Genomic DNA, 27,554 nt, shown 5'->3' on the forward strand with positions numbered 1-27,554 from the left:
TGTAATATTATTTGATGTGTACATAGTACAGTGTAACATTATTTTTGTGTACATAGTAAATAGAAATCTTCTTTATGTACATCGTAAATCGTAACATTTGATGTGTACATAGTATATTGTAACATTATTTTTGTGTACATAATAGAAACATTATTTGTGTACATAGTAAATTGTAACATTATTTGATGTGTACATAGTATTGTAACATACATTATGTGTACATAGTAAATAGAAACATTATTTTTAAACATAGTAAATTGTAACAATTGATGTGTACATAGAATATTGTAACATTATTTTTGTATACATAGTAAATAGAAACATTAGCGAACATAGTAAATTGTAAGATTATTTGATGTATACATAGTAAATAGTAACATTCTTTGTGTACCGGTACATAGTAAATTGTAACATTATTTGATGTGTACATAGTAAATAGTAACATTCTTTGTGTACATAGTAAATTGTAACATTATTTGATGTGTACATACTGTAGTAACATTCTTTGTGTACATAGTCAATTGTAACATTGTTTGATGTGTACATAGTAAATATTACCATTTTTGTGTACATAATTAGTAAATTGTTACTGCGTAAAGGTAAATATTTGTGTTTCACTACATTTTACTTAGTTTGATACAATACTACAGTACATACAGTAGATTTTTTAATTACACATGTTATATTTGCATTCTTACTTACAAGAAGGGTTCACAAGTTTTTTGTGTGACTTTACTAGCAATACAACATGTAACTACACAAAATAAGTGTACAGTCCTATATGAGGTTGCGTTAAAAAAAGGCGACATGTAAAAGGTAAACACAAAAGTGTAAAATTCTAGGCTGGACGTCAGGTGTGAATAATCCTCGCAGTGACTTGAGGAAATACAAATGCAAGGCAAAGTTATGGGAAAAGAGTAGGGTTTTATTGAAGTATTTCTTGTTAAGTGCTGTTGAAAGGTACAACATGTACTACGTGTAATGCACAGACAGAGAGGTGGAATGCCAAAAGGGGCTTGCTAAATGACTTGAAGGCACACCTTCCTTGCATTTGCTGTCACCCAGAGGAATTTGAACCACTTCAACACGCCCAACTAATAGCCGGGCCCTACTCCTAGCTAACGTGCTTATGAGCATAGTCATGTACAGAATATACATTCATATACATACCACACCGATGCTTCAACAGCGGGAATAACGTGAAAAGGAAGCTATCCAGCGGGCGGAGCAAGGCAGATGGCCAGGTGTCTGCTCGCCTACAAATATATATTCGGACACCTTGCTCTCTGACAGCGGAAGAACAAGTTATTTAAAAAAAATACTCAATGCGATGAATTTCACTTCCTGGAAATCCCCCACGAGTATAAAGTGAGAATGACTGACACGCAAATAGAAATACAACAGCAGAGTTCTTTTTTTCCTGTCATACAGTACATTCAGATAGCAAGAAAGCAAATCGTCACGCTGGCACCAAGATCCTGAGGTGTTACTCATTTTGATTCATTCTCATAAAAATATACACGCACTCATTTGATCTAGCGCTCCCACCTGAAGAAATAAATACCCTCTAAATCTACTTGACGAGTACCTGATCTCAGGCACCGCCGCCAATAGAAGTCCGTTTGAAGAGCGGCTCACTGGGAGTACATCCAGCACACCAGCAGGCCCAAAGCCAGCACAGCAGCACCGCCACCAGTCAGAATCACGGAGGTCCACGACAGTTTCTTGCCTCGTTCTTGCTCGCTCTTGTTCAGTCTTTGTTTCATGTCCTGGACCATCTGAGACGTGTGAGCAAGCCTCGCTTCGCGCTGACGCTTCCTCAGCCTGCAACAATATGCACACACACTACATTTCGTATCGCCCTTATTATTACCACGCCATTGATGAATGTGCTTTTATTACACGCGCTGAAATATTTGTGTTATTTTAAAATAAATAGACACACAATACACAGTGGAACCTCCATTTACAAACCTATCTTTTGGCAAACCTTTCGATTTAGATCAGGGGTGTCTAACTAATTTTAGCTTAAGGGCCAAATGGAGGAAAGTCTATTCCCAAGTGAGCCAGACTGGTAAAATCATGGCACGATAACTTAAAAATAAAGACAACTTCAGGTTGTTTTCTTTGTTTGAAAATAAAACAAGTACATTCTGAAAAAGTACAAATCATAATGTTTTGGGTTTGTTTTTTTTTACACTTTTTGTGGTTAAAAGTAGAGATGTCCGATAATATCGGACATAAATGCGTTAAAATGTAATATCGGAAATTATCAATATCGTTTTTTTTTTAATGAAATCAACATAAAAAAACACAAGATACACTTACAATTAGTGCACCAACCCAAAAAACCTCCCTCCCCCATTTTACACTCATTCACACAAAAGGGTTGTTTCTTTCTGTTATTAATATTCTGGTTCCTACATTATATGTCAATATATATCAATACAGTCTGCAAGGGATACAGTCCGTAAGCACACATTATTGTGCGTGCTGCTGGTCCACTAATAGTACTAACCTTTAACAGTTAATTTTACTCATGTTCATTAATTACTAGTTTCACTGTAACTGTTTTTATATTGTTTTACTTTCTTTTGTATTCAAGAATTTTTTTTAAATTTATATATCTTATTTTATTTTATTAATTTTTTTAAAAAGTACCTCATCTTCACCATACCTGGTTGTCCAAATTAGGCATAATAATGTGTTAATTCCACGACTGTATATATCGGTTGATATCGGTATCGGTTGGTATCGGTAATTAAAGAGTTGGACAATATTGGAATATCGGATATCGGCAAAAAGCCATTATCGGACATCCATAGTTAAAAGTCACAATTTTTCCGTGATTGTTGGTCCAAAACTAATGGAGATTATGGCAAAATGAGGGTAATAAATAATTTTTTAGTTAATCTGTGTATTTTGGGTGTTAGGGCATAGGCGCCAATCTACATTTCTGCCAGTGGGTGCTCGGTGTGTGTGTGTGTATTAGGGTTGTCCCGATACCAATATTTTGGTACCGGTACCAAAAGTATTTTGGTACTTTTCTAAATAAAGGGGACCACAAAAAATGTCATTATTGGCCTTATTTTAACAAAAAAATCTTAGGGTACATTAAACATATGTTTCTTATTGCAAGTTTGTCCTTAAATAAAATAGTGAACATACAAGACAACTTGTCTTTTATTATTAAGTAAACAAACAAAGGCTCCTAATTTAATCTGCTGACATATGCAGTAACATATTGTGTCATTTATCATTCTATTATTTTGTCAAAAATATTAAGGACAAGTGGTAGAAAATTAATTATTAATCTACTTGTTCATTTACTGTTAATATCTGCTTACTTTCTCTTTCAACATGTTCTATCTACACTTCTGTTAAAATGTAATAATCACTTATTCTCCTGTTTTTTGATACTTTACATTAGTTTTGGATGATACCACAAATGTGGGTATCAATATGATACCAAGCAGTTACAGGATCATACATTAGTCATATTCAAAGTCCTCATGTGTCCAGAGACATATTTCCTGAGTTTATGAACATAATATAAATTTTAAAAAATGAAAGAAGATTTTGTGATGTTAAAAAATATCGATGTAATCATAGTAGTATCGACTACATACACGATTGTAAGTGGTATCATTACAGTGGATGTTAGGTGTAGATCCACCAATGGCGTTTGTTTATATTGTAGCATCCCGGAAGAATTGGTGCTGCAGGGAATTCTGGGAATTTGTTCTGTAGTGTTTATGTTGGGTTGCGGTGCAAATATTCTCCCAAAATATGTTTGTTATTGTTGTTTAGTGTGGTTTCACTATTTGGCACATGTTTATGACAGTGTTGGCATTGGTCATACTTCCACCCTTAGTGTGACATGTATGGCTGTTGAGTAAGTATGCCCTTCATTCGCTCATGTGTAGTGTGTTCAAAGTTAAGGTGATTGTGTCATAGGCTCATTATCGGCCCAATGTAGTCTTGGTTAGGCTTTGTTAGTTATAGACTATATGATTTGTGACTTTTTTGTTATGTAAAACAGACCTAACTCGCCACAAAATTAACAACAACAAGATTGATTTTTCAAAAATTATTTTAAAGATTGAAAGTTGCCATCAATCCCACGTGGGTGCTCGGAATTGTCAGTGGGTACACTGCAGGAATGTAGCAGCAGAGTGCAAGTTTATGAGCTGGAATATGCTTAGAACTATATGTAGACATACAATTTTGTCTGAAAAACTAACATCAAAACGACAGCAATTGCATGCATCCGGGCACAGCCGCACACGTCCTTGGTAGCAGTCATGGCGCCTGTTGTTCAGTTGGCCATACCCTCTTTATACAAGACTCTGGCTCACACAGAAAAACGCTGCCCCTTACTGTTTCTGAAGAGAATTGCAAGTCACGCGGCAGTTTTTGATTGATTGATTGATTGAAACTTTTATTAGTAGATTGCACAGTACAGTACATATTCCGTACAATTGACCACTAAATGGTAACACCCGAATAAGTTTTTCAACTTGTTTAAGTCGGGGTCCACGTAATCAATTCATGGTAGTCCCCACGGAAGAGCTATAAACGAACAAAGACGCTGTCATAGGAGATGGTAGCTACATGACGCAAGAGTATATTCCAGCCTTAAGTCTAAGTCCACAGCGATTCTCTCCTTTCCAGTGAGTACCTGTGGCAAAGACGAGCGGTCAACAAATTTTGTATTTTTAATATTTCATTTAAAAAACGCGAAAGTAATATTTTGACATGAAAATTTCTGTTTAAAACGCAGATTGAAATTTCACATGCCTGAGTATGAATCCCAAAAAAATCAACAGACCAGCGTGGAAAAGAGGAAATAGTTGTGGAAAAAAAAGACTATTTGCAAGAAGTACATTAATGGCGCTCACAAGTATGGAAAATTCTACGAAACAGGCTTCGCACCACAACAAGTTTTAATTGTGATGAGATCGGACTTTTCTGGAAAAAAAATGCCAAAGCAGACTTATTTTACAGAGGAGGAGAAACACGTCCCCATGCCCCCTTTTTCTACCCTTCTGTCTGCTCTTTTCTCTTCAACTGCTCCTTTAATGTAAGTGGATTTTACTTTTTAAATGTTTTTTTATTTTAGCCATATGGTTGTTAAAGTTGAGGATTTTTGAGATTTCTGATCATTTGTGAGAGCACCAAAGTGACTTCTGTGTATGTACGCATGTTGGCAAAGCAACGCATACAGAGGACAGCAGCTTGTTTTTCTTTTGATTGTTAATAAACTAAAAGTTAATCAATCACCCCCTTATTATGTTTGCTATACAGTACTGTATAGCAGTTTATATTGTGTTCAAAGTCTACAAACCTTCACTAAAATATGGACTTTTGGTCGAGGCTGCAACACATTATTCATATTTACATTGTTTTGTATTGAGAACTTTGCTTCACTATACAAACTTTTCAATTTACAAAAACCTGGTTCAAGAACCGAGTAAGTTCGTAAATCGAGGTTCCACTGTATTTTACTTGTCAGAGGAAACATTACGTTTTCCGGAATCGAGTCTCAAATAATATGTTGCAATAGAAGGGAGCAACTAATGATGTATTTGGCATTTTGATGTGGTTTAAACGCACTAATTAAAGCAAAACATTATTGTCTTAAATACAAGAAAGCTTTATTAATGTGTGAATAAGTTAATAAAATGTTTTGTTTTTTTATATACTAAGTGTGATTGAATATGACTGAATAAGTTAAATAAGTTACTTTCCAGAGTAAGTGTGCTTGAATATGACTGAAAAAGTGAAATGTGATTAAAAATGACTGAATAAGTTACATAAAATAGTTATTTTTCGTAGTAGGTGTGATTGAATATGACTGAATAAGTTAAATGTGATTAAAAATGACTGAATAGGTCAAATAAAAAAGTTGTTTTCCATAGTAACTGATATTGAATAGGACTGAATATGTTAAATAAAAAAGTTATTTTTTTATAGTAAGTGTGATTGAATATGACTGAATAAGTTAAATAAAAGTTATTTGTCATTGTAAGTGTGATTAAATATGACTGAATAAGTTAAATAAGATAGTTATTCTTATAGTAAGTGTGATTGAATATGAATGAATAAGTTAAAAAAATAAATTTTTTATAGTAAGGGTGATTAAATATGACTGGATAAGTTAAATAAAAGAGTTGTTTTTTATTAAGTGTGATTCAGGATGACAGAATAAGTTGAATAAGATAGTTCTTTTTTTATAGTAAGTTTGATTGATTATGAATGAATAAATGATATACGATAGTTATTTTTCATAGTAGGTGTGACTGTATATGACTGAATAAATAAAGATTTCTTACTGTCCACTGGGGTCTGCTTGGTTGTGGTCTTTGTTGTCTCCTTGCAGCAGATGCTGGACTTTGGAGTCCAGTCTGTTGTTGACGTGAGGTCTAGGTGGGGGTGGAGGCGGCGGCAGGTCTTTTTCCAAATCATTCCTGTTCTTGATCTAAATCCAAGGAAAGTACTTTTCAGTGTTATACAACTGCATTACATCACATGGAAGTGTGTATCTACTGTATATCACAGAGTTTAAAAGCACTGTGAACTAATGTTCAGTATAATGTATATACTTTTTCAACAGAAAACTACACTAATTACATTTTTCATAGTCTGCACTGTGTTGTTGATGTTTAAACAGACAAGACACAAAGGGCCTGATTTACTAAGATCGCAACACCACGCTGTAAAAAACGTGTGCAATCTCTAAAATAGCATATACTATTTAGTGGGCGTGTTGCATGTGATCTACTAAGACTGTGTCTATAGTAAAGTGGTGCAGACCGCCTTATTTAAGTGAGGATTTTGCGTGTTCTATACGGGGCATCATCACGGAGACACTTTCATTTACTGCACATTCATGTTATCATGCTCTTACCTGTGGCGTTTTGCTATGTTTTCAAACATGCAGGAGACATCTATCGCTTTTTATGGACATTTCAGAAGCAGTCGGGCAGTGCACGACTTTTGTTTTTTTACCGCTGAAGGTGCGCTTATTGGAGAGGCTGCACTTACTCCGCTCAACAGGCAAAAAGTACACACTTTAATAAGTTTTTTCAACATAAGACTATTTTAATAGTATATACAGTATATGTTAAAAAACCAAAACGCAACAATTGAATTTGTTGTAATCAGCCCCTTAAGTCCTCTAGCAGCTATACAATTATAAAATGATGTTGCTGAATAGATGATGAAAATATTTTTTTTTACTTCTGACCATCCAAAATTGTGACACACACAGTTTACAAAAATGGACCTCAGTTCTAGAAGCCATCTTCACCACTTGCAGCCACATCCCCACTGCCTTGTAGAAACACTGACATCAAGCATGCCGAAACTATTTTTGAAATAATTTATTACTAACAATGGTGCAGCTACTAATTACTGAGTCATTTTTTGACATTTTCATTTCTAATTTAGTTTTGTGGGTTTTTTGGCTGTGGTCTTAAACTTTTGATCACCTCATAGGCAGCATATTTCACTTTATTGCTTGTTTGCAATAAATTGATTATTCAAATTTATTGGTCTGACTCCCATTTTTTCTTTTTGCATTTTTAAGCTTTTGGGGGGAATTGTGTCATTCACAATCCCTATGTGAAATCAGAACCTATGTTTTTTTTTAATGCATTCTAATTTGTAATCAACGGCTCGTACTGCAAGGCTATCAATGTATCAAACGGGATTAAACTATCCCACCCATACAGTCCTCTAAAAAACTTCCAAAAACCGCCAACAATACTCGAGACATGCATATTACCCAAATATTAGTGATATTGTTACAATAAGTGCTAACACAGGGGAACTACTTTTAGCAGTGCAATGATCACTGAGCAGTAAGTAGCGTTAGCAGCTATTTACATACTGAGCTGCTGCCTCTGAGTTGGTAAAAAAATATTGTAGATTATAAATCATACCTCTCACTTGTATAGTAAGTAAGTAAGCAAGTAACATGTATTTACAGTATATAGCACCTTTTTCAGACAAAAGCCACAAAGTGCTTTGCAGCAAAGTTTAAAATACTATAAAATAAACTCAATATAAAAGGCCAACATAAATATATAACGTAAAACACAATATTACAACAACATAAAAACACAATGTAAAAGACAACATAAAAATCATCAGTGTAGCTAATTAAAAGCCTGAATAAATAAATAGGTTAAGTTTGCTTTTGAAGGTGTCAACAGAGTCAATACAGCGCAAAGAGGGTGGAAGATCGCTCCAAACCATGGGAGCAACAGCCTGGACAGATCGGTCACCTCTAGTCCGAAAACGAATGCGTGGAACCTTCAGCAGATTCTGATTCCCGAACGTCAGAACCTGAGCAGGGATGTAAGGCTGGATCAGATCACTGAGGTAGGAAGGAGCCTGATCATGCAAGGCTCTGAAAGCTAGAACCCGAATTTTTAACTTGATCCTATTGGACACTGGCAGCCAATGCAGATCTGTTAGAATAGGGGATTTGTGGGTCAAAATTATTGCTGCAGAGTTTTTCACTAATTGTAGTCGAGAGGGCTCCTTCTTGTTCAGAAATGAAAACAAACTATTACAAAAGCCTAAACGCAAAGACACAAAAGCATGTATAAGTTTCAAATCATTTTGTGACACTATTTTCCTAACTTTAGAGATGTTTCTTAGTTGAATGAAGTAGTTTCTCGTCAAGTGCTTACACTGCCGCACTAACAACATATTCCGGTGTGAGGAATCCTTACAGCTCAACATATCTAAAACGAAGGATATGATTATTGATTTTAGTACCCACACCAATGCCAAACCTACCACAGTCATCAAAGGTCAGCCTGCAGACTTTGTGGACAGCTACAAATACCTTGACATGGTCATAGACTCAAAGCTGACCTTCTAGATGAACTGCGAGGCGGTGTGTAAAAAGGGACACCAACGTCTTCATTGCCTGAGGAAACTGTCACGTCTCCACACAGAACCATGTTGACACTCTTTTATCGGGCATATATTGAATCGATTTTGTCCTTCTCTCTGGTGTCATGGTTTGGTAGTTTGTCTTTGACAAACAAGTCTGCACTAAATCAAATTGTAAAGTGGGCTAGTAAGCTAATTGGTGAGCCGCAACTCAACCTCTGACATCTGTGCCACACAGCTGCAGCGCAAGGCGAGCTCTATTATTCATCACTGCACCGATCATCCTTTACACAGTGAATCTCAGCTCCTTCGCTCTGGTTGGCGGTACGTTGTTCTTTTTTGTAGGACTAAACGATATAAGAATACTTATGTACCTGCTGCCATCACACACTTAAATAAGGCTATGGTGATTTATTTTATTTATTATGCCATAACACTTCAATCACAATGATTTTATTGGTTTATTAGGTTATATATTTTTATTGTTCTACAGGCTGTATACTGGTGATCGTTTGTGGTTTTTAATGTTTTTATGTTTTATATGATTTGTGTTTGCTTGTTTCATTCTGCCTTGACGCTGAGTTACAAATGTCTGCACAACTATTTTACCTCAGGGTACCATTAAAGAAACCCTGACCGTGTAAAAGAAAACTCCTAAATGTCTAAGGCTTAAGCTTAGTAGACTGACCCAAGTCACCAGAGTACTGTTTAATCACAAGAACTAAATCATCAGGTGCAATTAACAGTGTTTCTGTTTTGTCTGCATTTAGCTGCAGAGAGTTATCGCTTAGCTATTGTTTTATGTCCACTAAACCAGTGATTTCCAACCACTGTGCCGCGGCACACTAGTGTGCGTGAGATATTGTATGGTGCGTCGTGGGAAATTATACAACTTCACCTAATTGGTCCAAAAAATATTTTTTGCAAATCAATAATCATAATAATGTGCCGTTGTCTAGTGCCTGTGCTGTGTAGAGCTTGGCAGGGTAATCTTGTAATACTCCATATCAGTAGGTGGCAGCAGGTAGTTCATTGCTTTGTAGAAGTCTGAACGCGTCGAGGATGGTTTGTCGTGATCCCAATATGCAGAGCACAGCGGGAGACAGCGTGCAGGTAAAAAGGTATGTAACGCTTAAATCAAAAATTAACAAAATGCAAGTCCTGCTAGGAAAATGCACTGAAGCATAGGGATGGCTATGTAAAACAAAAGTAAAACTGAACTGGCTACAAAGTCAACAAAAACAGAATGCTGGACGACAGCAAAAACTTACAGCGTGTGGAGCAAAGACGGCGTCCACAAAGCACATCTGTACATGACATGACAATCAACAATGTCCCCACAAAGGATAGCGTACGCACAACTTAAATAGTCTTGATTGCGCAAGACAGGAACTAAAGCACTACACACAGGAAACAACAAACTGAAAATAAGGCACGACAACCTGGTGGAGTTTCATTTTTTAACCTTTTCTGCTGGTGGTGTGCCTCCGTATTTTTTTTAAGAAAAAAATGTTCCTTGGCTCAAAAGGCTGAAAAACACTGTACTAAACAATGAAAGCAAAGAGTTAAGCTTCTGGATCTCCGACGGCTTAAAAAAGCAGTAGAGCTGGATATCATCAGCAAAAAAGTCAAACGAAATGTCACAAAACCTTTGGATGATCTTTGGTAAAGGGTTCAAATACAGCAAAAATAATACAGGACCCAAAACGGGACTTTGAGGCACTCCACACAACACATTTGGTAAGCTGTACCACTAAAGCTACGCCTTGATAAATGAAGAGAACCACTGTAGAACGACGCTGCCAGTCTTACTTGATCCCTGGTCAATGGTGTCAAAGACTGAGGACAGATCCAAGATCACTACAACAGTGTATTTTCCAGAATCAGCAGAGATCATAATATCGCTAGACACTTTCAATAAGGTCTTTCCATGGACTGCTGTTTACAGAAATTGGACTGAAATTACTGATGGATGTCAGCTGTTCACAGACCACTTTCTCAAGGATCTTAGACAGGAACGGGCGCTTAGAAATGGGCCTAAATCTATTCAGATCAATCGAGTCTAAACACGCTTTTTTAGTAATGGCTCCACTATGGCATGTTTGAGAGCATTGGGTAACACACTAGTAAACAAAGAAATGTTAACCATTTTGGCAAATTTCCTTAAACACTTTCAGGAAGGAAGGACGTCTGGTGAACAGGAGGAAGGCTTCATCTTGGTCACCAGTGGCGAAATATCAACAAATGTCAGCTTCACAAAAAACAAGGGTAACTGGAGCAGCAAAACATACAAGATCATTTATAGGGTCAAACAACACTTGGGGATTTTTCTTATTCAACGTTACTAGTTGACGGATATATAGTCAGAGTTTGCATTTTAAACCATCACATTGTAGGATGACACAAGATCCCCGAGACAAAGCCTGTGCACCTCAAGATAAGTGGATTTCCACATGCGTCCAGTCTTTCGACATACTCTCTTAAGTCTTAGGATATCTTCATTTGTCCAAGGGCACACTTTTTTCTGTATGGACAAGTTGGATTTAACAGGAGCCAACGGATCCAGAATTGTCACACAGTGACTGTTATAACAGTGATTGGGATCGTCCACATCAAAACAATCCATGGCAAAAAGAGGGTTAAACATACACATACACACGCCTCTGAGACCTGACTCCTGAAGGCTTGGGCTCAGGACTAGAGTGCAGATCACACAAAACAAGACTATGATCACTCATGTGAACATCATTTACAGACACGTTTAAAATGTCTAAGCCAAGTGCAAAAAACAAACTCTAAAATACGGCCTTTTTGATGAGTGGGCTGAGAAACATGCTACAAATAACAAGCTTCAGTCAATGTTCAAAGTTCCATTGCAGAGCAAGAATAGCCGTCATCAATGTGAAGGTTACAATCCCCAAAGATTACAACAGGCTCCAACTTTATTAAAGAGAACAAGAAATCACTAAAATCCTTTAAAAGACAGCAGCAGGGCCAGGAGGACGGTAGCTCAATACACAGAAAAAAGGGGATGAAAACCCCACCTTGACCAGCTACGATTCAAAAGAAGAGAATTATTGGGACTGGATCACTTTGCACTTGCATGTGTACTCATCCCTGTGTACAAAGACCAGGCCACCACTACAGCAGAGCAGCGAACTGGGCAGAGTTCATTTAACTGAATAAACTCTTTCTCTCTCTGCCATGTCTCCGAAAAACACTTGATGTCCAGTTTTTCTCTTGAGAAAAGATCTTTTAATGAAAAAAAGATTTATTCGCAATTGAACAAATGTTCAACGGGCCAACGTGAATTAAGGATGATGTTACTAAGGCACGGTTCGTGTTGCCCAGCGGAATTGGTCTAAGGCAGTGTATTTCAACCACTGTGCCGCGGCACACTAGTTTACAGTAAGATATTGTTTGGTGTGCCGTGGAAGATTACGGTATGTAATTTCACCTAATTGGGTTAAAAATATTTTTTGCATACCAGTAATTATAATCTGCAAATGTGCTGTTGTTGAGATTCTGTGCTGTCTAGAGCTCGGCAGAGTAACCGTGTAATACTCTTCCATATCAGTAGGTGGCAGCAGGTAGCCAATTGCTTTATAGATGTCGGGAACGACGACGATGGTTTGTGAGTAAAAGGGTATGGTTTGCAAGTAAAAAGGTATCTAACGCTTAAACCAAAAATAAACAAAAGGCGAGTGCCGCTAAGAAAAGGCATTGAAGCTTAGGGATGGCTATGCAAAATGAAGCTAAAACTGAACTGGTTGCAAGGAAACAAAAACAGAATGCTGAACGAGAGCAAAGACTTACAGCGCGTGGAGCAGACGGCGTCCACAAAGTACATCCATACATGCCATGACAATCAACATCAAAATATAAACGCGCAAGACAAAAACTAACACTACACACAGGAAAACAGCAAAAAACTCAAAATAAGTCACTGCGTGATGTGACAGGTCGTGACGGTACACCTACTTTGAGACAAGAGCTATAGTGATGCATGGTTGGTTATGGTTTGAATTCATATCCAACAATTGCGAGAACGACTTTTTACTGTCGATATCAGCTGCTGAGTTTCATTTTTTAATGTTTTCTGCTGGAGGTGGGCCTCGGGATTTTTTCAATGAAAAAAATATGCATTGGCTGAGAAAAGGTTGAAAAACACAGGTCTAAGGCATGTTTAGCGGTCATGTGGACTCCAGCTAATCCACAAGGGTAGAGCCGGCCTGAACACGGAAGTTGACATGAAATTATTACATATGGCACCTTTAACCTTCGACTTTGAGCCGTATATGACAAATTAAAATGAATTAAAAAAGAGAAAAACAAGTATTTTTGTTTCCCATAAGCGTTGTGAATAATAGGCAAAATTCCAAAAAAGTGCAGTTACTAACCTTATTGGCTGGTTCTGAGACAGGATCAATTGTTTTAGTCCTAATTTACCGGAAGTGAGTCTTGAGTTTTGAAACAACAAATGTTTCTACATTGAATTTTTACACAATAAATTTGTGTACAGTAACTAAATTTTTGGTGTTTACATCGATACATTCACACACTTTTGTGGGCAGCGCTTCACAAGTAGAAGAGCGACACCGGGAAGTGACCTCATTTTTGTTGCTACCTGCACTGAATTGTTGCTCGCAGGGACTTTGGCTCCCTCAATGACGGCCATGTACGAGAAACGAAGCTGGTCAGGAGTCTGGATCAAGCCCATTCGGTAATCCCTCATGTCAAGAAGAACCTGCTGGATGTCCACTGAGGATGGGTTATTCCTTCGATCCATCTGTAAAACATGTCTTTCCTCATGAGAATGAACAGGCTGTAAAAAAGTGCTGACATTTGTCATGTGACCGCAATCGCATAACACGTCAAAATTAAATACCAAGAAGCAAAGCACCATCTGTACTTTTTCCATTCATGACCGTTTTATGACACAATATTACACTAACTTTCACTATAGAAATCAATTGCTGGTTTTCATGAGTCTGGTTGCTGTTGCCCACACATACGGTGGGCAGACAAGAGCATTCTAGCAAGAAGTCAAGTGAAAGCAGGGAAAAAATGTTACATGCATGCACAGTTCTCACCTGTGGAAATTGATCCAATATGTATTTTGTAAAACATTATTATAGAGTTGCTAGGATAATCCATTATAAAGGTCAAAAAGTTGTTAAGGGGGCCCTATTATGCAAAACCTACTTTTCTTACCTGTTTGTACCTGTTTTGTGTAGTTGGAATCCCCATAAGTTCTGAAAATTCGAAATCCAACCATGCAGGCATGGCGGAGTTATTTATAAAACAATTTTGCCTTCCTCCAAATGTGCGGTTACGACTTTAAAACGTGACTGATGTGTTTTGCCTTAACGATGTCAGCAGATATCTCCATATATGGTAGAGATTTACTTGAAGAGCCATTTTTATTTACCGGTAGTTGGAGTCCAAAGTACTTTTACTCACCCAGGAAGCGTTTATCTGTACACTATGGAATTCAATAGTTCTGGCCAATCAAATACTCTCTACAACAACAACAACCTATAAACATATTGGTGTGCTTCTGGATTAAAAAAAACCCCAGCAAAAACCATAATTTTACAATAGAAAACAACCATACCAGTCACTTTCCGTACCTATTTTCAGTGGTACCTCGATTTACGAATGCCTCTAATAAACCACATTTTAAGACGCACTTCAAGACTAAAGATTTCTAAGATCCTACATTGTCAATTTTTGTACCACTACCGCAGCAGGAAAAGAAACACCCAAATGTAAATAACTTAATGTTCTGTTGTTAAATAAGCTGCAAAAAGAAAAATTATGAATAATCTGTGTTCTCACCAAGACCAGGCAGGTGTCCACCAAGGCAAAGGTCCCAGAACGCCCAATCCCAGCACTGCAGTGCACCACTGAGGGTCCGTGCTCTGTACCCAGTGAGCCGGAATTCCGAACCTTGAAGAGGAAGTTGAGAAAGGAGGCGGGAGATTCTGGAACACCAAAATCAGGCCATGCAGTGTAGTGAAAGTGGTAAATCTCTCTCCTCTCCCCAGTCTGCAACACAAAATGTGATGTGAGAACCAGCTCTTTGATAAAGAAGGTGAGAAACACTATCAAATTTCAGATATAACACAGCACAGTACAAAGGAGGTGTCCATGTGCCTTTTGATTCCTCTCCTTCCTCTCCGCTCATCACCACCTTTGCCAACAAAAGTATACAATTCTTGTTTTGGACGTCTGAAAAAAACCTAATCAACATCAGGAAAATACAGTTATGTCTGATGCTTGTGGGAGCGATGGTGGCTGTATCGTCCTATTCTTTAACAGTGGCTGCTTGCTGCTGTCGTCAACTGAGGTGGTGCTGAGCACGCTTGTTCTCAGCATCTACATTTGTCCAGGTGAGCCACACGTGCTCTAATTGTTAGATGCCAGTCTGTTTGATTCGTCGTTTTATGTTACCAGGTTGCAGGGCCAATGTTACGTGTCCTCAAAAATGTCTTTAAAATGTCCTTCAACCATTTGCGTTGTCTTCCTCCGGATCTATTTCCAATATCTAATTTTGAGTAAAAAATCTGTTTGGTCAATCGGTCATGAGTCATCCTTGCTACATGGCCCGCACGACCGACACATAGACTTTGATTTTGGTCTGAAGTTTAATATCATGGGATTTGAAGACCTGCAAATTGCAAGCTAGTGAAGTAGGAGTTAGCTTGGCTGATTCGGTAGTTGATTTTGTCATCTGTGGTGGAAGACAGAGTACTCCCAAAGTACTTGAAAGATTGAACATAATTGGAAACTTTCCCAATCAGGTTAAAACACAAGATCAGCATGCACTGCACCAGACGGTGGTTAATATAGAACTTCTGTCTTATTCATATCGATAGTCAATCCATATTTTGTTGTGGCTTTTGCGAAACAAAGGAAATGTTCTTCATGACAGCTGCAGGAAAAATGTGTTGAACAGCAACGGAATCTCTATGTCACATTTATAGATTTCACCTAGACTTTTGACACAGTCAGGAGAGAGAGCCTGTGGAAACTCTTACCCAGGTTTGGCTACCCACCCTGTCTGACAAGCAAAATCCGGCAATCCCATGAAGGAATAAAGGGGCGCATAAGTATAAGTGGTGAGCTGTCTGACCAATTTCATATCAGAAATTGTGTCAAACAAGTATTTCAGGATGCCACACCAAATCTGAACTCAGGTGTATACTTGCAAACCAGAAATGATCGCGGACTCTCAACTAGACTAAAAGCAACATCTGAAGTGAGAACTGTGGTGGTTTATGAGTTTCAATTCACCGATGATTGTGCCCTGGTCTCCCACGCACTTGACGACCTGCAGAAGTTTACTACTCACTTTGCAATCTCAGCCAAGCAATTTGGGTTGACTACAAGCCTGACAAAGACTGTATTGTTGTACCAACCAGAACCAGGAACAGATTACAGTGGTCCTGGATATACATACACAACACTCTGCTACCTGGGCAGCATCATGACACCAACAGCTTCCCTTGACATTGAGTTTGAAGCTACAATCAGAAAAGCCTGTTTTATATTTGGTCAACTGGACGAGCATGTTTAGTCTCAAAACATCAAAATGACCACCAAATGCAAAGTGTATAAAGGAGTACCTCAACCATGTTGTATGTGAGTGAGACCTGGTGCCCATATCAAAGTCACCTCAGGGAGCTCGACAAACTATAGCAATGTGTCAAATGTTGAGGTTCTGGCCAGAGCTGAGATGCATACCGTCTCCACCTTGGTCCACTACAATGGGCAGGACATGTATTTTGGATGCCTGACAGAAGACGACCTAAAGACATTTTGTACGGCCAACTTTTCATCGTTTTTTGAAAGCGATGCGGGCAGCGGCTTTAATTTAAGGATGTCCTCCACATAAATTAAAAAAAGGCAAACATTTCCTCTGATTCTTAGAAGGACCAAGCATGTGACAGGGAACAATGGAGAGCTTGTATTAAGTAGGGCGTGCAGACTGTGGAGAACAAGCACAGAGCTGTCATACAGGATAAACACAGAAAGCGCCAGGTTTGGCCACACGGACTTCCACAAATTAGAGCCTGACATGTCCAGCGTGTGGCAGAACATGCAAGTCGAAGATTGGTTTGATCAGCCACTCGAAGACACACATAATAATCCCCAACCAAAATACCTTATATACAGAAAGGAACCATCATCATCCATTAGGATGAAGAGTGACAGAAAGAGAGAGGAAGATTGAACTTTTCGATTGAGGTTTATAACAGTATCAGCTTGCACTGCACCAGGCATTGGTTAAGTTGATATTGAACTTCGGTCTTCTTCACACAATCCATATTTATTTGTGGCTCTTGCAAAGCAATCAAGTAGGAGCTTTTAGAAGCTTTAAAAATAACAGATAATGAATAATCTGAGTGTGAATGTTGTCTATCTGTCTGTGTTGGCCCTGCGATGAGGTGGCGACTCGTCCAGGGTGTACCCCGCCTTCCGCCCGAATGCAGCTGAGATAGGCTCCAGCACCCCCCGCGACCCCAAAAGGGACAAGCAGTAGAAAATGGATGGATGGAATAATCTGTGTTCTCACCAAGACCGGGCAGGTGTCCATCAAGGCAAAGGTCCTAGAATGCCCAATCTCAGCACTGCAGATCGTCCCCAAACATTAGTTTCTGACCAATTCCTTCTGAACTTTAATGTTGACTCGGAGATGAGCGATGTTGAATAAATAAGTATAGCAAATGCCCTCATCTGTCCTAAAGGCTTCTTGCATCACAGCTGTGAGGAACATTCAGAAAAGTGCTGGAGCCCATAAGTAGCCCTGTTTGAGACTATTCAAGATAGATAAAGATTTAAACAACTTGACCTCTATATCATCATAGAAAAGGCAGATGAGACTGATAAACATGGCGGGGCATTTGAATGTTTCTGGGACCGTCCAAGAGCTTCCATGTTTACAGTGTCTAACGCCTTTGTCAAATCAAAAAAGGTAAACGTAGAGGCTAACAATCAGCTCTCAGTGTTTCTCTTGGAGTTTCCTTAAAGCAAAGGCCATACATATCTCACCGAAAGTCACAATATGTTTTTAGGAATAATAGTTTCTGGTACGAGAATGTGCTACGTTTAGGACATCTTTTATTGTCCCCTCCCCTGATTGGGATGACCAGAGCTTTCCCTAAAAAAGACTGGTCAGTTTCTATATAGAAGGAGCCCCCTGTGCTCCATCCGGTGTGGACAACATCTGCTAAGTTCACCACTCGCCTATCGTCGAAGGATTGGTAACGCAAGCTGATGATGGTGCCTGTGCGTGAGAGGTTTAAGGTGGGAAAACCGTTGCACAGTGACAGCCCCACACACTTGACCAAGTTACTGAGTATCCGATAGTGACCGGAGCAGCACCCTGGCTGGAGTGGCTGGTTAACGTCAGATAATATGCCTGAGGATGTTAATCTTGAGGACGAGGGCTCGCTTGCCTTGGCAGACCCGAGATAACGGTGTATGGGTAGGACTTGGTCTGACAATAAAGTTCCTTGAATCTTTAAAGGGCACATAGCATTGAACACTGTAGTCAGTCAATCCCTGAAGTGAGAAGTTGCTGTTACCTGACACTTAAAAAGTGATTATGTTAATTTGAGGAAATCCTTGTGGCCTAGGCCTAACACTATAGGGACCTGTGCTTGATCTTATTGCTGTGTTTGCCTGCGGTTCAAGGCACTTACCCAAGGGGTACAGCCAGCTGGCACAACACTCACAAGAGTTCTAATAAGGTCTAGCCTAGTCTAAACTCCTACGAGTGCCGTGAGAGATATATCGTCCTACTATCACAAAGAGCCCTGCAAGCACATTGTGACTGCACACCGCCGCCTGTACTTGTCTACGGCAAAACGGTAGCAGTATGCAGGCTGGACAGACAATTGAGTGTTCAACAAAGCTAAAGTAAGGTTAACTATTAATTGAAATATTTCATTCATCATTTACTGTATATGTACAGTAGTATATCACATTGCTTACTGCATATAAAACTATTAATATTCTCTTTTAAATGTTGTGTCTTCATATGTTTGGCAGTATGGAACCGATTAATTAGATTTACATTATTTCGTATGGTAAAAATTGCTTTGGTTTTTATATGATTCGATTTTCCTGTAACCTTTTGGAACCTGTTACTCACAAAAACCAAAGTACTAGTATGGTATTTGACAAGACAATCGATACACGGTAAATACATATTTACAACTTGGAGTTTTGCCTCAGCCAAACATGACATAAATCTTTAGTCTTGCTCCTGCATTACATTACCTTTGTGTTCTGTAATTCCAGCACCCGGATTGTGAAGTAGGATTGGTCTTCCTCTGAAAGTAGCCGTACAACAAATCCAGTGTCTGTGAAAGACATCTGCTGCTCTTCAGTCGTTGGCCAGTACTGCGCACACTTTTCCTGCACAAATAGAAAAGTATCAAGTCAGTATGAATTAAAACAAGTCATCTTAGATAAAAGGTAATACAGTTGTCCCTCACTTACCACGGCCGATTGGTTCCTGGCCTGGGCATGGTAAACAAATTTTCGCAAAGTAAGATTATTATTAATAAATCTAATATTTTAATAGATAGAGCTTAAACAACTGTTCACAACCTTCTAAAAATGTTTTAAACATAACCAGAGCCCTCTAAACATGGAATGTGTTCTACCCTAGATTACAGTACTCACTGGTAGCCCAGAGAATCCTCCAAGCGTCATTGCTATCGTCGTTACCCCGGCCACTAAAATATGTACACTAAGTGGAGATACTTCATCACATCATCCAAGTTAGAGCTGGACTTCAATGTGAAGTGTGAAGTGAATTATTTTTATATAGCGCTTTTTCTCTAGTGACTCAAAGAGCTTTACATAGTGAAACCCAATCTCTAAGTTACATTTAAATCAGTGTGGGTGGCACTGGGAGCAGGTGGGTAAAGTGTCTTGCCCAAGGACACAACGGCAGTGACTAGGATGACGGAAGCAGGGATCGAACCTGGAACCCTCAAGTGGATGGCACAGCCACTCTACCAACCGAGCTATACTGCCCCAATGTGCGGAAACAAAAGGCGGAAGTTGTTCTGCCAAAACTTGGTCAACTTAACAGTCGCATTATTAGCAGTATCACCCTGCTCGGTAACAACCTTAATCGATCACCGCAACATAATATTAGAAAATGCGACAACTCTACTGGACTGTGATACATATGGGACATAAAAAACACTTAATGTAGGCTAAAATATGTAGAATATGCTTTTTTTTAAATCTGGCATGTGGGGAAGCCGCAATATTTGAAGTGTTGTGTGGCGAGGACAGTAAGTCAGTATAAAATAAAGTAAGTTATCATAGATAAAAGGTAATAGGACAGTACAGTATGAATTAAAACAAGTTAATTTAGTTACTTTTTCTTCCGCCTAGGTAAGTACGTATTGCGCAAACACAGCAACACACTGTGCTGTGCTCAGTCAGTCATTTGTTTTAAAGAAAATTCCTGGCCCTTAAAATAAATCACTCAGTATTATTAAACAGCAAGAGTTTGGAGACTCTACAGACAGTGTATTATGAAAGAAAACATTCTAAAACTGAGAAAGCTGAACATACTTAAATATTAAAGATAATATGGCTCGTAAGAAGCCAGAACACTGTTTATGTTTATTCTGTCAAGAAAGTATATTGTGTGTCTATTTACTTTATTTTTGAACAAAACTTGGTCAAAATGTCAGTGTGTGTATAAAAACTTTTTGATCACATTGAACAATACAGTGATAGTAATTATAAAGGTACAAATTTTGGTAACCGTGATATGACATTTTCATATCGTTACACCCCGAGAAGTGATAAATAGACCAAAATAAATTATTTTAATGAATAATATTGCAAACTTTTGCTGGTGTACCATGGATGTTACAGTGTTCATTTTGACAGCAGTTTTTAATTTGGTGTTTTATTAGTTTTAGTCATAATTTAGTCATCTAAATTGATATAGTTTTAGTTGACTAATTTCCTCAAAATTTTAGCGGACTAAAACACAGTAAATTTCGTCGACTGAAATATAAATTGTTACATTACATAAACTGTTGGCAATGTGGACTGCATAACTTAGAAAAATCCTTATTCAACTATGATGTTCAATAACTTTGTAACTAATTTATGTTGCATCATTAAAATGTATTGTGTACATTCTATCATGTAGGTCTACTATTTATTCAGCCAATTATGACCAAACAAAAAATAGCACTGATCTACAAGAGAGTTTAAAAAAAGACCGCTCTCAACGCCAGTGTATGAAAATATGTGTGCATGTATTACGGGCATACGAAGAAACAAAGTTGTATTCTATATTGTGTACACTACACAGAGTGTGCACACTGTCACGTTGATATACAGCAACAAGTGTTATAAATCTAGAACGTACATATATCTCACCGACCTGTGTTTGTTGTTGTGTTAGCTTGAAACATGACAATTGCTTATTAAATTAGCAAACAATGTCAGCAATGGTCCACAACAAAAGTAGTTGTAGAGTAAGCTGCCTTGCTCCTGCTCTACCGTCTTTAATAGCAACAGTAATTCAGAAATATGAGCTTCAGCCTACTTACTGTTTGCGTAAATGTCATGATAGCCTGCAGACAGCGCTGCAAGTTGGTCATATTTTACCGGAGAAATTTACGTGTCTTGTCTACCGCGGTAAAGGTGAAGTGTTCTTCTCTTCTCTTTGTTAAAGGTGTAGAAGACATATTGTATTGAAATGTGTAACAATACCGTTTTCTTGTAAATAAATCTAAAACACTGTGCCCTAAAAAGAAGATAGTTCTGATTGGATCCCCTCCGTGATTTATCCCATGCCCTCTCCCACATGCAACTATGACTGGATAGATTCCTAACTTGTCTCGTTTTTATTCGATGACTAAATTGTCGTTATTTTAGTCAGCGTGCATTTGTGTTGATTCGTTATCGTACTATTTTAGTCGGGGGAAAATAGGTCATTGACGATAACGAAGACGAACATTTTTAGTCAACAAAATTACCAATTGTGTAGTAGCACATAATGACAGAAGATGACGATGTTGTACTTACAGAACCCTTTTCAATGATCCTGTTCAGCATGATGACAGCTTTGGAACACTGTTCCCAAATCATCAGCCAGAAGTGACCACATGTGTTCCTCAAAGGCCCCTGCAAGTAAAAAAAAAAATATTCTGAAATGACATCTCATTCTAAAAGCAAAAAAAAGGAAATATAATGTAGATATCCAGTATGTTACTCGCATAGTATCAGTGAAGTACAAACAGGCATGTACAGCAAAAGGAAAAGTGTTCCTTAAAAAAGGGAACCAAGCATACATACAGCAGAAAGCGTGACACTTTTTACAGCTAAAACACTGTCAAAAACAGACACAGACACTCTCAGTCTCATGTTAAAAATCCTTTGTTACACGGACATATCCTGCTGTTATCATGCAATAAATATATACAGTATGTGTGTGTGTATATATTCAAGGATTATACGCCTTCCGCCCGAATGCAGCTGGGATAGGCTCCAGCACCTTCGCCCGAGAGGGACAAGCGGCGGATGGATGGATGGATGGATGGATCCATCCATCCATCCATCCATCCATCCATCCATCCATCCATCCATATATATATATATATATATATATATATATATATATATATATATATATATATATATATATATATATATATATTAGTGTTGTCCTGATACCAATATTTTGGTACCGGTACCAAAATTATTTAGACTCTTTGATACTTTTCTAAATAAAGGGGACCACAACAAATTGCAATATTGGCTTTATTTTAAAAAAAAATCTTGGGGTACATTAAACATATGTTTCTTATTGCAAGTTTGTCCTTAAGTAAAATAATGAACATACAAGACAACTTGTCTTTTATTAGTAAGTAAACAAACAAAGGCTCCTAATTTAGCTGCTGACGTATGCAGTAACATATTGTGTCATTTATCATTCTATTATTTTGTCAAGATTATTAAGGAGAAGTGGTAGAAAATGAATTATTAATCTACTTGTTCATTTACTGTTAATATCTGCTTATTTTCTCTTTTAACATGTTCTATCTAAACTTCTGTTAAAATGTAATAATCATGTATTCTTCTGTTGTTTGGATGCTTTACATTAGTTTTGGATGATGCCGGAAATTTGGGTATTAATCTGATAACAAGTCGTTACAGGGTCACACATTGGTCATATTCAAAGTCCTCATGTGTCCAGGGACTTATTTCCTGAGTTTATAAACATAATGTAAATTTTTTTTAGACAAAAGAAGATGTTGTGATGCCAAAAAATGGCGGACCGGTACTTTTCAGAGGCGGTATAGTACCGAATATGATTCATTGGTATCGCGGTACTATAGTAATATACCATACAACTATATATACACACATATATGTATATTTATATGTAGGCCCCAAGACGCATTTTTACTGACCAATGTGGCCGCCAAGTCAAAATAATTGCCCAAGCATGTTCAAAAATATATTAAAAAGTGTAAGTCCATCATAAACTTTTATTTATGATCCACACGTACTGTACCTCGCTCACGTACGAACATTGAAGAATTGTTAAGAGCCAACTAGTTGGATGTTCTGTAAGAGTCATAGACGTGTGTATGCTGCTAACATAGACACATGAAATCATAATTCATAACCATACATCACATCATGGTACAGTGCTTACCTGAGAAAGAATGTAGGCTCTTTGGACTTCTTTCACCGTGACTAAACTTGCATTGATGTAATCATTCTCGGAGTTTTCAAGCTTGACCCGACTGTGATCATCTGAAATCAAAAAATATCATTCAAATTAATTTCTTCAAGAAATAAATTAAATCATTCATTAAACACACATTCATTCATTAATATGAGACACATTCATTCATTCAAGACACATTCATTCATTAATATAAGACACATTCATTCATATAGAACACATTCATTTTAATAAGACACTGCGGTGATCACAATAGGTATTTATTGATTCATTAAAGACACATGTATTCATGAATTAAAGACACATTCATTCATATAGGACACATTCATTCATATAAAGACAACATGGCGAGCACAATAGGTATTCATTCATTCATTAAAAACACATTAATTCATCATTTAGGACACATTCCTTTATACATATTGGACACATTCATTCATATAAGACATTGTGGCAATCACAATAGGTATTCATTCATTCATTAAGGACACATTCATTCATATAAAACATGTATTCATATAGGACACATTCATCATTCATATAAGACACATTCATTCATCCATTAAAGACAATCATTCATTCATATAGGACACATTCATTCGTTCAATATACATTCATTCATTCTAAGACACATTAATTCAGTCAGTAAAGACACATTCATGCATTAATATAAGATATTTATTTATTCATGTAGGACACATTCATTCATATAAGACACTGTGGCCATCACAATAGGTATTCACTCATATAGGGCACATCCATTCATTCATATAAGACACATTCATTCAACCATTAAAGACACAATCATTTATTCATATAGGACACATTCATTTGTTCAATATACATTCATTCATTCACAAAAGACACATTAATTCAGTCAAAGACACATTCATTCATTAATATGAGAAATGTATTTAGTCATATAGTTGATTGGCAACACTAAAATTGGCCCTAATGTGTGAATGTGAGTGTGAATGTTGTCTGTCTATCTGTGTTGGCCCTGTGATGAGATGGCGACTTGTCCAGGGTGTACCCCGCCTTCTGCCCGAATGCAGCTGAGATACGCTCCAGCACCCGCCGCGACTCCAAAAGGGACAAGCGGTAGAAAATGGATGGATATAGGACACATTCATTCATGTAAGACATTGTGGCAATCACAATAGGTGATATTCATGCATTCATTAAAAAAACATTCATTCATATAGGACACATTCATTCATCCATTAAAGACAATCATTCATTCATTCAAGATATATTCATTCATTTATTCTAAAACACATTAATTCAGTCATTAAAGACACATTAATTCAGTCATTAAAGACACATTCATTCATTAATATGAGACACATTCATTAATTAATTCAAGACACATTCATGCATTATTATAAGACTCATTTATTCTAAAACACATTAATTCAGTCATTAAAGACACATTAATTCAGTCATTAAAGACACATTCATTCATTAATATGAGACACATTAATTAATTAATTCAAGACACATTCATGCATTATTATAAGACATTTATTTATTTATATAGGACACACTCATTCATATAACACATTGTGGCAATCACAATAGGTATTCATGTATTAATGAAAAACACATTCATTCATTTAGGAAACATTCATTTATTCGTATAGAAAACATTCATTCATTCATATAAAACATATTCATTCATTCATTAAAAACACATTAATTCATTCAAGACACATTCATTAATTTATGACATATTCATTCATTCACATAAGACCTCCATTTATTCATACAGCACACATTCATTCATGACAGACACATTAATGTATTCATATAATAATAATAATAATATTAATGGATCAGATTTACTGTATGTATAACACTTACATGGACTAACGTCTCTGTAGCGGTTCAACAATCGATTGGCAGGAAGTTTGGCCACTTTGTATGAATATTCATTGGCTTGGTTTCGGATTTCCTGCAGGAAAACACAAAAATGTAAGATTGACTTTCTCGACACAAATTATTGACTTACACACATGTGGAAGTTAGTCATCTTTGGTCATGAATCATAAAATGTTAACATATTTACAAAATAGCTGGGATGTTACCGACGTCACATCCGGCTCACGTCCCGCTCATTAAATATGCCTGGTGGTCAAGCTAGCTCTGTTCTCAATGGGTACTAGGCGCCAGTTATGTTATTAATAACATAAAAACTATTTTTTTTATTCCTGAGCGCGGCCACCGCTGCTGCTCACTGCTCTCCTCACCTCCCAGGGAGTGGAACAAGGGGATGGGTCAAATGCAGAGAGTACGGTAATTTCACCCCACCCAGTGTGTGTGACTATCAGTGGTACTTTAACTTTAACTTTACACAGTGGCGGGCCGTGCGTTTCCCACCTAGGCCTTCAGTGATGTCCGACTTCAATAATTACCTCTCAAAATACAATAATTTATGTCACCACATGACCATTGCTGGAGAAATACTATACAGAAACACATTTACGCACTACTGGGCATTGAATCACCACCAACAGTGTACATAACGGGTTATTTTCTGGCGCGTTTAAAAATCAATAAACTCGCATCAGCAATTAAAACATACTTTATGTCAAAAAACATGTTAAACGTGAAAAAAATAAAGAAATAAAACATCTGAATTCACAATTTGTAGAACCCATTCGAACTTCCGGGTCGGCCGACGCCGTCTCACAAGATTGATTGATTGAGACTTTTATTAGTACATAATCCGTACAATTGACCACTAAATGGTAACACCCGAATAAGTTTTTCAACTTGTTTAAGTCGTTGTCCACGTTAATTAATTAATGGTAAATGTATGTGTTGTCTTGTCTAATCATAAAAGACGCAGACGAGGCGTGTTGGCTGACTTCTTAAAGTTTACTCCACAAGGTGCTCATCCAAAACATCCCGCTGCCGGCGTGGCTAAACGCAGCTACTGCGCATGCTCGTCACTAATGTGGCATGCTGGGTAATGGAGTTCTTACGTTACCTAGCTCATAACATCACTATATGTATCTGCCTTCACGCAGCTGGTGCTCATCGTGACTACAAAACTAAAAGTTATTACTAGCTTTGACCAGCTAACACTGGCTAACAGGTGGCTATGTAAACAAAACAAAACACAAGCTAATACTGGCTATGGTTAGCTCTAATCAGCTAACATTGGCTAACAGCCGTCATTTAACAGAAACTAAACAAAAGTTAGCACTCGCTATGATTAACTCCAACCAGCTGACACCAGCTAACAAGCGCCATTTATAGAAAAACTAAGTAAAAGTTAATGCTAGCTCTAGCCAGCTAACACGAGCTAACAGCGGCTAGCACGTTTTGGTGCTACGGAAGTGGGAGACTATTAGCTCACTCGGCTACTAAGCTACTTGTCAATTGTGAAGAAGTAAAAGACAAATTCGCGTTAGTCAACTTTAAACATGTGGCAATGAAAGCTGGGAAAGTGTTCAAAAGAGGCACCATATAATATAATGTATGTTGCTCGCTAGCGAAGAAGCGTCGTCCACACAAAAAAGGTTTCGCCGCGTCCACTTACGTTGTAAATGTTTTGCCAGCTCCCCGAACAATCAATGTCTTGGAATTGTTGCTCCATTGTAACACTTCGTTACAAAAACTGTGTTAGCAAGTTCTTCTGGCAGCCATCAAACAATCTGTGAAGCGAGTATGTCTGCGGAGAGTCACCCTGATACCAGCGACGACGCGAACATCGGCAGTGTCGATACCAGGACTAGTATCAGTACTGTGGAGTCGATACTTCTTTAGTTGCGTGCTATGTTTTCATGTCACAAACATTGTTAAGTTAAAGTTAAAGTACCAATGATTGTCACACGCACACTAGGTGTGATGAAATTTGTCCTCTGTATTTGACCCATCCCCCTGG

General features: G+C 37.7%; 1 protein-coding gene across 1 annotated transcript; it reads right to left on the reverse strand.

Annotated features, from left to right (window-relative positions):
• Positions 1-904: 904 nt before the first annotated feature.
• ptpn2a (protein tyrosine phosphatase non-receptor type 2a) lies at positions 905-27,462 on the reverse strand. The gene is made up of 9 exons (XM_061982864.2): positions 27,210-27,462; positions 25,526-25,616; positions 23,630-23,730; positions 21,994-22,092; positions 19,201-19,338; positions 14,752-14,961; positions 13,538-13,699; positions 6,336-6,481; positions 905-1,824 (listed from the first exon to the last, which is right to left on the reverse strand). The coding sequence occupies exons 1-9, from the start codon at positions 27,264-27,266 to the stop codon at positions 1,635-1,637; spliced, it is 1,194 nt and encodes a 397-aa protein (XP_061838848.1). The 5' UTR covers positions 27,267-27,462; the 3' UTR covers positions 905-1,634.
• Positions 27,463-27,554: the final 92 nt, after the last annotated feature.

The sequence above is a fragment of the Nerophis lumbriciformis genome, linkage group LG21, assembly GCF_033978685.3.
Source record: "Nerophis lumbriciformis linkage group LG21, RoL_Nlum_v2.1, whole genome shotgun sequence".
Lineage (NCBI taxonomy): Eukaryota > Metazoa > Chordata > Actinopteri > Syngnathiformes > Syngnathidae > Nerophis > Nerophis lumbriciformis.

Excerpts from the sequence above, each read along its gene's own strand:
- ptpn2a (XM_061982864.2), bottom strand. The coding sequence starts at position 27,266 with ATGGAGCAACAATTCCAAGACATTGATTGTTCGGGGAGCTGGCAAAAC. Across the intron at positions 19,339-21,993 it reads GGATCATTGAAAAGGGTTCT|GAAAAGTGTGCGCAGTACTG; the intron begins GTAAGTACAACA and ends CTATTTGTGCAG. Across the intron at positions 1,825-6,335 it reads CAAGCAGACCCCAGTGGACA|GCTGAGGAAGCGTCAGCGCG; the intron begins GTAAGAAATCTT and ends ATATTGTTGCAG.